This window comes from Cricetulus griseus, chromosome 6, assembly GCF_003668045.3.
Source record: "Cricetulus griseus strain 17A/GY chromosome 6, alternate assembly CriGri-PICRH-1.0, whole genome shotgun sequence".
Classification (NCBI taxonomy): Eukaryota; Metazoa; Chordata; class Mammalia; order Rodentia; family Cricetidae; genus Cricetulus; species Cricetulus griseus.
In genome coordinates, this window is record NC_048599.1 from 112,688,877 (window position 1) to 112,701,658 (window position 12,782).

The 12,782-nt window shown below is 35.4% G+C and overlaps 1 protein-coding gene across 3 annotated transcripts in view; it reads right to left on the minus strand.

Annotated features, from left to right (window-relative positions):
* Slc4a10 (solute carrier family 4 member 10) overlaps positions 1 to 12,782 on the minus strand; it is a 156,006-nt gene that overhangs the window by 106,552 nt on the left and 36,672 nt on the right. For 2 of the 3 annotated variants that reach the window (XM_035446804.1, XM_035446803.1), the window contains exon 4: positions 3,552 to 3,712. In XM_035446804.1, the coding sequence (XP_035302695.1) occupies positions 3,552 to 3,582 (31 nt within the window). In that variant the 5' untranslated portion in view covers positions 3,583 to 3,712. Of the gene's footprint in view, positions 1 to 3,551; positions 4,017 to 12,782 lie in introns of those variants that run through there. The other variant, XM_035446802.1, reaches the window with a different exon arrangement.

The following is a 12,782-nucleotide window of genomic DNA, read 5'->3' on the forward strand; positions in this document are numbered from 1 at the left end:
CCTCGCAAAGCTGAAAAAGCACAATATTATTACTTGAAAGGCAGGCGTAACAATATATGTATCATGTATTACACCAAGGAAAATAATATAATGCCCTTCAAGAACTGATTAGCAAATTGAGGACAATCAATAAGAAGATGATTTTCTTTGCATTTTCTATTAATCTTGGTATAGGTCTCTGAAATTTGTGAAAACTTCAATACACGCATAGTTTATAACAGTATCAACTAGATATAAAAAGTACAAAGCTGGTTAAACTGATTCACATGATTAGCTTGCAGAAGAGGAAAATCAAAATGAGCCTGGCTTTAGCTCCATTTCTTTGTGAGATGATAAACTTGGCAGATTTCATGGCAGGCAAGGGTGACCGAGGCAAAGGAACAAACATGCCATGCAGACAGAGCTTAGTGAGAAGTTCTATTAGAAAGGGAAAGAGGGGAAGGAAAGAGAAAAGAGGTAAAGAGATACAGAGACAGAGAGAGGTCAGAGGAGAAGAGGGAGACAGGAAAAGTCCTGTCTGCCCCGGGGCAACAGCAGGAAAAAGAAAGCATAAGTGGGCAGGGTCTTTCTTTTGCACCTGGGCTGACCAGGGTACTGCCTGTGTGCAGTCCTCCAGGTGACAGAGCAGACCAGCACAACACCTGAATCCTTACAATAGGTTTTATTTTTTTTTAATGGGAATAAGGTGGCTGCCAGTAGCAATAAGGAAATATCCTTGTTCATATCCAGTAAGAAACAGATTAGCTTTTGCCACTTTCTTGTATAAAAGGTTCGTTTTCACCTGGCATGGACATCATACATATGACTGACATGAATCAATCACTGTCACTGAAGATGAAATTCATATAGATTTTGTACAGAACAAGAAATGAATTATTTAGCCAAGCTTTTTCTTCCATGAGCCAGACGATAAGCAGTTTCTGTCACAACTACCCAACTCTGCCTTTGCGCTACATTAAAACTTTCTAAAGATTGCGGAAATTTTAGTTTCATACAATTTTTATATTATAAAAGCTTTTTCATTTTTCATTTTCAGCCATGTGAAATGTCCCAAATCACTGATCAAAAGGCCTACAAGACTAGGCAGTGGGCCATATTCAAAGCAAGGAATATAGTTTGCTCTGTCAGTTTCTGTTCACAATGGAAAGAAGTTAGAAATGAATATTTGGGAGCTGGCAATAATGTGTGTGTGTGGAGTATTTGGAAGTCATCCACTGTGATTAAAAGTCCCATTCAAATCTGAAAAGTGCATGGCATTAAAAGATGAAATGTAAATTCGTATTTCGGTTCTTTGGAGATCAGTAATTATAACATCTCCGAATTAAAACAAAATAAAGGAACTAAAGAACTGTCAACATATGACATTACTTTGAAAACTTGCTATGACAGAAAAATGTACATAAAATATGTATTTTATATATAATAGTGGAAGCTACAAAGAAGTTATTTAAACACTAATATAACACAATTTTACAGCCAATCCAGAAATAAGATATTATGACTTCCCTGTCTCGTATGCTAAACAGAACCTACATTGACCATATAAAAACCATACATATCATAAAATTCCATTGAATCACAATCATTTGGGCAATATAAAATCCCCTAATTTCTATCTTTGCAATTACAGAGATATAAGTTTTACTTCAAACAGATACATAGGAAATACATGTCTGTTCATTAGCACACGTACATTACAGACTGCATTACTAAACTGGAAAGGTTAACCTTCTAGCTTCAGAATCAGTCGTGCTGGAGTGAGACGTAAGCACCAAAGGCTTGCATAGGATTCAGTCATCACTTACACTGTTCTCTTAACCACAATAATACTTATCAGCATTAACTTGAAAAGTTAGGAACAGATAATGAACCATATTGGCTTTGGGCCCAGAGTCAGGTCCTCACAACTCAGCAGGCAACGATGCTTAATATAGTGAACTTGGCAACACCCAATGCCAGGATCTTGTTAAGAAAAGAAGCAAGAAGGGAAAAGATAGAGAGAATTACAAAACCTATCAGGAATTGTGCAAAAAGGCTTGAAAACTGAAGAATCATTTTTCATCATAATTAGGCAATTGCTTTAGCATAATCAACTCATAGCGATTACCAAGAAACTTTTATAAATCTCTGTCTTCTTCAAATCTATCATATAAATACTCTGAAAACACATTGCCTTAACTTTCAAAGACAAAGAGGCAGGAGTGGGAAATATGAAGCTGTAAATTCTACTTGGCTGCCAACACTAACAGCATTGTGGATACTAAATAGCATACTTAACTTTCTAGACTGGGGATTGTCAGAATATGAACCTGGTTGTGTGGCTTTGTTTTGTTTTTGACAGGGTCACAGTATATAACCCTGGCTAGCCTGACTTATTATGAAGGTCAGACTGGCCTCACACTCATGAAGTTCTGACTGCCTTTACCTCCCAAGGGCTGGGATTAAAGGTATATGTCATCACACTTGGCATGAACCTGATTTTTAATAATGGATTCCCCTACCAATCTTTAGTTTGTATTCAGTGGAGCAAGATATTAATTTAACCTCCAATGAGAAAGTAACAAAAGCTGTTTTAATGAGTTATGAGTTATGATTGATAATTTGTCATGATACTAACTTTAGCTTGGTTTTAATTTCCTTCTCTCATTGACAGAATCAGGGTAAAGTATTCACACTTCAAAGAGAATATTTCCATTTTTAATCTTTATAATTCTGAGTTTTAAAGAGATTAGCACAGACCATAAATTGTCTACAATGTATATGAATATAAGTAGGAAGCATTTTGACATAATTAATCTCCACATCAGAATAAATCATATCTGGAGATTTTTGGATTTCAAAAGGTTAAGTAATATTTTGAGGGATGAAGTTTGGATTTATTGAGTTCCCTGAAACTCAGGGAAATAGATATGTTTTAAATTAACTTTGTCCAAAAGAAAATCCTACTTTAATTATACCAGAAATTCTTAACAGACCTGCCAGATACAAATGGGATTTTCTGCTGGCAAATCTAACAAAATCTCTTTAAGGAATTATCTGAGTTTGTTAAAAACATATCAAAATCTGATGAAAAAATGAAAACACTCATGTAAAATATTTTACCATTCGAAAACAATATCTAAGTCAGGTTCTCCTATAAAGATGTTTAGAAAGCACTAACTCTACAGACTTCATACATAAAGGAAGTTAGGATCTAGAGTCCTTAAAGAAAAGTAATCTAGCTTTTAGAAAATTTACACTAGCTCTCAATATATGTACCTAGTTTTTTACTTCCTGTGTTTCCTTGTGTGGGGTCTCAATATGCTAATGAAAATAGTAAATATTGAAGTTGGCTGTCTATTTTCTTGTTACAGATAAATCACTACTTATAAGCGAGTTAAGGTTTATATTATATCTAGTTTATTTTATTTTAAATAAAGGGATAAGAGAAAACTGTTGTAATGTCCCTGACACAGACCATGACAACTTATTTTTCACTGGAATTATCAGGACAAGGAATAATAAAAAGCAGCTGAAAGCATCAGAATTAAATAAAGTAACAAAACACTTACTTGCAATTTCTTCTAAAGTATTGGCATGCATGTCCAGCAGCACAGTTCCATTCAGAACACAGCTTCTCAACTCAAACAAGCTGTGCAATGAAAGAGTAGCCACATAGGGCTTGCTCCACCTTTCTCCTCCATCTTCCACATCTTCTTCAAACTTCAACCACCTGTACAAATGCATATTCTTGTGAATATATTAAATACCATAATATAGAAGAATTATCCCTTAACACAAAAGTAAAAGCTATAAAAAGATGATTTTTTGTGGGTTTGGGAAATAAGGAAAAGGTATCCCAGTGTACTGTTACTGTCTCTTTAATTGGATTAAACCAACATTTCAATTAAAATAGATTATTAAAAACAAAAAGAGGTTCAATTTGTATTAATTTATGTAGCTTTGCAGTAATGTTTTTAATGAACATTCACTAGTGTCACTATCATAGGATTAATAAAAAAAGTATTTTCCTTTGTGGAGAAATGTTTGTAGTTGAAAAAGAAAGTGAAAGAGTACTCGATTTTTTCTGTTGGAAGTCTTAAATCTCAGTATTTTAAAAAGATAATTTTCCAATACATTTGTTTGAGGCTTATGCAGTTTGAGACTTATTTTGTGGGGAAATTCTTGTTATATTTGTCTGGAAGAAAGCTCGTTATGGCAATCAGTGGTAGGGCCTGGATATACAAGAATTGAAATTGGACATTATTCCATGGGTATTTATGCCAAGGATGGAACAAAACTTCTGGAGCCAAATGGAAACTACTCTCTTCTAAATGTAAAAGAAATACTTAGCAATATCTAGAAACATCTGTAATCAAGACAAACAGGAAAGATAAAGGAAGTCAATTTTTTATTTTTACTATTCAGGAATCAACTATTCAATGCTTTAGGGACTTGCCTAATCTTAATAGAGGACCTGTTTAATCCACCACTTCTTGATGAATTCTAACCTAAATTGCCTCTCCTCTTCCATTTCCCTCATTCATGCCTCTGGCCTTATCACTTTGGCCATACTTCCTCTTTCCAAGTGAAAACACAAAACATTCTATGTGATATTATATTGCTTTTTATGTAATAAAATGACTCAACTTCAATGGATGAAAACTCCATGTGAGAAATGAGACAGAGAATCAAACGTATTAGCAGATAGGACCCAAAGAGTTTGTTAGAATGTGCACTGTAAAAAGGAGCTTAAAAAAGCCATGAATATGTCCCTAGTAATCAAGGAGCAAAATACTACTCAGGGTGTTGATAGCAAATGACTAGGAAAGAGCTACACCCACCTAGCATTTACACACAGTGGGGAAACCTATGTTTATAAAGAAACCATGAAGGATAAAAACAAAATCAAGTTTTCTACCTAAATCATTGACAACAATCTCTTCAAAGAACATTTTGTCAATATAGTTTCTCTATTTCTTTATTTGTTTGTTTATTCTATGATTCTGTTCTTTGTGTTGCTGCTTATTGTTGCTGGGAGCGAGGCTGTGGGAGTTCTAGCTGGAGAAAGGGTCTGCTATGTAGCCAGGCTAGCCTTCCTTCTTCTGCTTCCCAATTGTTGAAATTACAGGTTTGGACCACCCCCACGGAGCTAAGGAGTCTTGCTATCTGTGTATGTGTATGGATGTGCATGTTGGGGGAGGGGATGCAAGTGCACATGGGTGCATGTGAAGGCCATCGCTAGTGTCACTCCCTAGGAATCATCCACCATATCTTTTATGGTTTTATCCATTCTTTGAGAATTTCATAAAATATATTTTTTATAATTTTTTTACATAAATTAGAAACAATCTTATTATTTCTGGGAAACCAGCATGGAATTGATCCACCCCATGAATGTGGGTGTCAGTGAGGAGACCTCGCAAATCTATGGGGTCTCTTGTAGTAGATCAGTACTTATCACTAGCATAGAAATTGACTTTGGGAGCCCATTCCACATAGAGGGATACTCCCTGAGCCTAGACACACGGGGGAGGGCCTAGGCCCTATCCCAAAGGATATGACAGACTCTGAAGACCCCCCCCATTGAAGACCTCACTCCCCCTGGGTATGAAATGGTATGGATAGGTAGGGTGTTAGTGGGGGGCAGGTGAGGAGGGGAGGGAGAGGGAACTGGGATTGACATGTAAAACATTCTTGTTTCTAATTTAAATAAAAAATGGAGAAAAAATAATTTTCTAAATATATAATGAAAGAAACAATCTTATTTTACATATCAACTCCCCCATTCCCTCTCTCTCCCATCCTCCCCTGTCCCCCTCTGGCTCCCCCATTCCACCCCCCATCTACTTCCCAGGGAGGGTGAGGCCTTCCATGGGGGATCATCAAAGTTTGTCACATCATTTGTGGCAGGGCCTAGGCCCTCCCCTGTGTATCTATGCTGAGAGAGTATCCCTCCATGGGAAATGGGCTCCCAAAGTCTATTTGTGCACTAGGGATGAATACTGGTTCCACTGCCAGAGGCCACATAGACTGCCCAGGCCTCCTAACTGACACCCATGTTCAGGAGGCTTGGTTCAGTCCTATGCTGGTTCCCTAGCTGTCAGACTAGGGTCCGTGAGCTCCCACTTGCTCAGATCAGCTATTTCTGTGGGTTTCCACAGCATGGTCTTGACCCCTTTATTCATCACTCCTCCCTCTCTACAACTGGATTCCAGTTTGGCTGTTTTGATTTTATTTTTTTCTGTTCCCAGAACACCTCCCAGATCCTCCCAACAACTCCCTACACATTGAACTTCATGTTCTTTCTCTCTTTTAAATAAAGATGAAAAACAAAACAACAACATCAAAAAACATGGAGCTTGGTTTTGCTTGGCCAATTACTCTTGAGTATGGGGCCTGCCATGGAATATGGTTGATATACCCAGTGTTAGACCATCAGGGAAAAAAATGCCATTTTCCCTGTCCCAGCAGCTATCACTTTTGAATAACTTCTTGGCTAGTGGTAAGATTTTGTGCCCACTTCTCCTCCTCCTTAATGGGACTTTTGTGTGGCTTGAGATTGTGCAGGTCTCATACATGCTGATACAGTCTGTGAGTTCATATGTGTATCAGTCCTTTTGTGTCTGGAAAATAGTTTCGTTTCCTTGAGGTTGTTCACAACTTCTGGATCTTCCATAGATCTGTCCCTTCTACACAGACCTCTGAGCCTTGATAAGGGTATGATAAAGACATCCCATTTAGGAATGAGAATGCCTTATTTTTGAGGTGTCTTATTAGGATCTAGCCTTCACTGATTATGCTGAGCTGGCTGGCCAGGGAGCCCAAGGGATCCTCCTGTTTCTTTCTCTCCAGAGCTGGAAATCACAGGAACCCACTACATGCTTGGCTTTTTACCTGGGTATTGGGTCTTTATATTGTGTGGCAAGCATTTTACCTACTGAGCTCTATCCCCAGACCCTTTAAGAATTTTTCATTTGATTGATTCCTGAAGTTATCTGCCCCTTACACATCCACAATACTCATACTATTTTGATGATAATTAGTGTTGGCCCTTTTGAGAGAGTGGGACATCAGTACTTGACTCCCTTTTAATTATATGCACCCATGTGACTGTAACTTAGAGTTACAGTCAATGAGCTCAGAGTACAAATTATGTGTGTCATCTCCAAGACAAAATATTTTACTGCCAACATGTGACTCCTTTGATCTTTCTTTTTCCATGATATGGGAACCAATCATGTCCAAGATGGAGGCTATTCTATCAAGCAAAAGTCCTTAACAACAAACATATAAACAGAGCCTACATTGATCCATGATGAACATGTATAATTAGTCAAAAACGAACAATATTAAGCCATTAAGATTGCAGAGTATTTTATAGCATAACTCAGCAGATCCCAACTGATATAAATCATGACCTTAGCTATCTATCCCAGAAAAAAAAAAAAAACCAACAAACGAACCAAATAAACAAACCAGTTAGGATCATTGTTGAGAGTCACCAAAGCTTCTCCTGATGCCCTGATATATATAGAAGGGACACAGCTCCTTCTCTAAAACCAGGAACATGTTAGCAGAGCTAGGAATGATCTGGGGCAAGGGCCTTTGGGGGACTTTGGCTTTAGATCCTTACAACCTACTTTTCAGATCTAAGACTGTGGGCAAGTTCTCCAAAATGCAAACTTTATCTTCTCTATTTCCTATCTCCTTATCTTCTGAGCTTTCTGATCTCTTTCAAGATCCTGTCACTGAAGACTGACCTGCTGATCCAAGTCAGGTGAGAATGAATATGACTTTTATACATTTAATTAATTAGTATTTCTTGCCATATATACATATATATGACACACATAGTACATAATCGGATTTCTGTGTGTATTAAGCTGTGATCACATTGAGTGGTAATGTCACAAAAATTAACATCTTGATGAGTGATTTGAGTCAGACTCTAATAGAGAAAGTCCCTGGGCTCAGATGGCAATAAGAAATCTGACCTTTATTAGCAATATATACACAAACTACAGTGTGAACAAGACAAAGTCTTAAAGTGCTCTGGGCCAATTTCTCATATTCATAAACATTAAACAAATTCAGCACATTAATAAATTGCTGAAAAATCTCCTGGCTAACAATCTCTTAAAATCCAGCTTGTTGTAACTTTGTTTTCCCCAGAGTCTCTGGGCATTTCTTAAAATTATAGAATTCCCCAGCTTCATTTATTTTAGCTATTTTCAGCCTAAAGTTCCTATGTTTCTTCCTGTAACAGAAAAGAAGTAACTAATACGTTTAATTTTCAACCATAGCTGAAAACAATCTTGTCAAGAAAAAGTTCTGCTCTCTTCCTTATTTATATTTATACAGTTTTTCTATATTATCATCTGTGAAAGATTAAAATTGATAATTTTTAGTAAGAAAACAACTTTTATTAAATCTCCAGTCACTTTTCATGCTACTCACAGGTGATGTGGTTTTCAGACAATAGGAGAGAGGATGAAGGGAAGATGAGGCTGGGAGGGGGCAGAGGAAGGAAAGAGATAGAGAAGAGAGAGGAGGAGGAAGAAGAAAACCATGATGACTACAGTATCACATCGGCTGGCACGAATTTCACTGAAGAACCATGTTAGGTTTAAAAGCAATGGATTATGGAAAGCTTTAATAGTGTTTGTGGGAGAACATATTTTTGTTCCATGTAAAATATTCCCATGGTTTCTAGAGATGCAGTTCTTTCTATCATACATACCATTTTTAATTACTTGATTATAACTGTGTTAACTGACCTATATAATATATATGTATATATATACAAATATACAATTTTATGTAGTATTTATATAAATTGCAACACAAATTCATTTTTAAGATACTTAAAGGTTGTTGCATCTATATAAACTGAACAAATTCCTTTAAAAAGAGTATTTACAGTTAAATTTTACTTTTATATACAAATGAGGAGAGATGATTGGGCTTCTATATTATTCCATCATATTTAAAGTAAACATTTTATTTTTACTAATAATTTTGTTATTTTGAGATAATGCTATAGTTACATCATTCCTCCCTTCCCTTTCCTCCCTCCAAACTATCCCACTATTCCATGTTCTCCCTCTTGCTTTCTTTCAAATTCCTGAGTTCTTTTCCTTTAGTGGTGTCTGTGTGTGTACGAGTGCGCTCACACGCACGTGTGTGTGATATGTTTAAGAATGCTGGCAAGACGTATAATTTGAGTGTTTTCTTCCCTCGTGTAGATCCATGTCATTTCTGTCACAGAAAAGATTCAGACATGCTCCTGAGCCACACAATAAAGCCCTGATGCCACATCTTTGTATTCTAAACCTTCACTTAGTCTCTGTCCCCTGGCAATCACTAAACTAATCTTCACTGCTTCTTTATAATCTTGAAGATGTAAAACAATGCAACTGGAAAGGTTTCAGAATTGTCTACTTTTCAGTTGAGATCCATCAAAGTTGCTGCATGCATCAGTAGTTTATTCCATTTCTCTGCTGAATAATGCTCTTCTGTATAGACAGGATAGATACACCAAGGTTTGTTTACTGGAATTTATTGTTCATAAGTTTTTCTTTTATATGAGCATTCATATAAAAGAGAAATTAATGTGTCAACATGGTTTTCACTTCTGTGTAACAAATGCCTAAGAGTACAACTGCTGTATCAAATAAAAAATAAGTGCTTATTTGTATAAGAATCTGCCAGAGTACTTTTTTTAGCATTTTACTCACAGCAGCAAAAATATGAAAAGTTTAAATCCTCTGCACTCTTACCAGAACTTACCATTTTGCCAATGTTTTATCTTAACTATTTTAGTAGTTAAAGAGTAACATGTCACAGAAGTTTTAATTTGCCTTTTTCTAAATATTACTGGTAGTGAATACTTCACATGTCATTGGCCACACATGTGTGTGTGTGTGTGTGTGTGTGTGTGTGTGTGTGTGTGTGTGTGTGTGTGTGTGTGTGTGTATGTTCTATCTTCTCCTATAACACTCAAAGAAACAAGGGTTCCATCAAACCATCCGTGCCCATAACAGGACCTGCTGTGTTCCAAGACTTCTTAATTTCTATATTTTAATTTGTCATCCCCTAAAGTTTAATTGCAGTGAATCTGTATATGATACCTACACATACACACATACATAAAATATTTTTGCATATATATGCCATACACATTCTTTGGAAAATATGCTGTATTTCTATACATTTTCCTGTTTATTTTTATGCCTTTGAGCATTGACAGTTTCTTCTTTATTTCATATCTTTTGCAATTGTCAAAAACCAATTAGCCATGCACATTGGTCTGTTTCTTGGTTCTTGATTAGGATCTGCAGATCTATGTATGTATATGAACTGACATTTTAAATACAAACCCAAGTGCTATATTGCTTCATTTATACTAAATGCTTCCAATTGAGGGCTTGTTTCTGTTAAAAAAAAGAATGGAGTCTTGGAAGTCCTAAGCAGCTTAGTAGCTAAAATGACCAAATATAAGTTACATGCATGGATGGTTTGATGTAACCATAGGTTATGAACTTTATGGGAGAAGACAGAAGGCACTTTCCATAAAGTTACAAATATCAAGTTACTAAAAATACCACATTTTCAAGATTCTGTGCTTTATGCCAACTCCAGAATGATGCCAAAAGCTTTAAGAGACATTTAAGTGAATGTTTTAAGGAGACTATATTAAAAAAATAATACATAACTTATGAGTATATGTTTTCTGTGTTTCATCCAATTTCATCCTTCAAATATACAGATAAAGAGGTAGTGGGACATATTAGATCCTGTTTCAAGACTTTTAGCCATTGAATATATGGTAAGCTACAAAATGTCTCATTCAATTAATGACCTAATGGGTCAATTACCCCAAATAAATTCACTGACATTTGTTTGAATAGTAAACGAAAACAAATAGAAGTCTCAGATCATGAAGTTAATTTGGTGGATGATACAAATAATAAAATATAAAATTTGTAGGCCAAATACATGGTATTTTGTCTATGAGGTCGGGGATTTACACCCTGAGCAAACTGCTTTTATTCACTCAGTGACTTTGGATCTGTTCTGGCCCATGATTAGCACACTGCATTCACTTCCTAATAAACAACATTAAATAGGTGTTTCATGAATTCTTTGAGGATTAAGTTGAGGAAAATCTGCCCCACTTATATTAAAATACACAAAGCAAATTCTTTTGCCATTTAAAAACAGATATTTTTGAGGGAAATTAACTTGGCAGGTATTATTTACCACTAACTCAGCTTAACATTTTTAGGAAGTTTTATTCTCTGGTTCTATCAAACAGAAAGGAACTCTATAGTTTTAAAAATTGTGGCTTTGGGGGAAGCAAGATGTCTCCAGATAAAACATTCACTTTTAAGACAGCTCAGGTAGGATTAGTGAATATCATCTGCAAAACAATTTACTTTATGGGAAAAAGAAACTATAGAAACCCAGTGTTTAAAGGCACCATTTTGTTCTTTAATAATTTCTTTGATTTCTCCATTCATCATTTCTCCATTCCCTTTCCTCTCTCCAAACCCTCTGACATATGCCCCTTGCTCTCTTTCAAAATCATGGCCTCTTTTTTTCTTCATTAACTGTTGTTGTATACATAGATGTACATGATGTACAGACATCTATATATTCCTAAATATTTTAATACAATCTGCTCAGTCTGCATAATATTACTAGCATGCATGTTTTCAGGGACGCATTAATCCTTCTGATCTTTACACTTCACAATCCACTGAAAAAATCCAGATGATATGAATATTTACTAATCTTGAATATCAAATTCCTTCATGGCGTCAAAAATTGTTTTGACGTACTAACACTTTTCAGCGCTACCTTTAAATATCAAAGACTTAAGTACTAGTCCCTATTTGGCCCTTTCTGGTTTCATTTATAAAAGGCATCTTTAAAGGGCAAGCACAGTGAGTGAAGCATGTTGCCTCCATGAATACACAGCTGTGGTAGCCTTTCTCACTTTATATTAATACTACTGCATGCTATTTTAAGTAGAACATTATAATTTTGTTATTTCATTAGCCTTTCATATATTTCTTTTATGGTTTTAAACTAAACAGTGATTTCCACAAACATTTATTAAGTTTCTAAGTTTCAAAACTTTAACTTCTAAATCTAAAAATTTGTTCAAGTTTTGCTTGGGAAAAGTAATTGTTATAAATCATTCAAATGTGGTATATGATAACTTCAAAATGCTGGTAATACATATTTTTATTTTTGTTATTAGAGTAAAAAGCTATTAATTCCACATAGAATACTAACCAAAAGAAAGAAGTGGTTCAAGGCATATTCTAATTATTTAATAGAATCAATTTGCATTTGAAAGATCAGATGGATTCATAAATTAACCCAAATTATTTTTAGATGAACAAAGGCAACAAAGCTACTTCTGTCACTTTAAAACTCACCAAAATTTAAATATCCAACAAATACATTCTGTTTTCCTTGAAGTGTTACATCCCAGTCAAAATGCACATAACTTTCTCTTAAATGTCTATTCTGCTTGTTCATTAGATGTCTCCATGAACTTTAAACAGCTGTGCCATACTTCCAACTCTAAACATACAGCTATAAACATGAATCCTATCTAGCATTAATATAGGATGGTGATATTAACTAAATCATCTCTTATTCTTTGTAAATATACAGCAACACACTGCTCATTCAGGATGATTCCAGTCACTTCATTAGAGTATAATGAAATACTAACATGCTCAACTCTGAGAGTGAAAGATATTTCTAATGTTCTTTCTGCCATT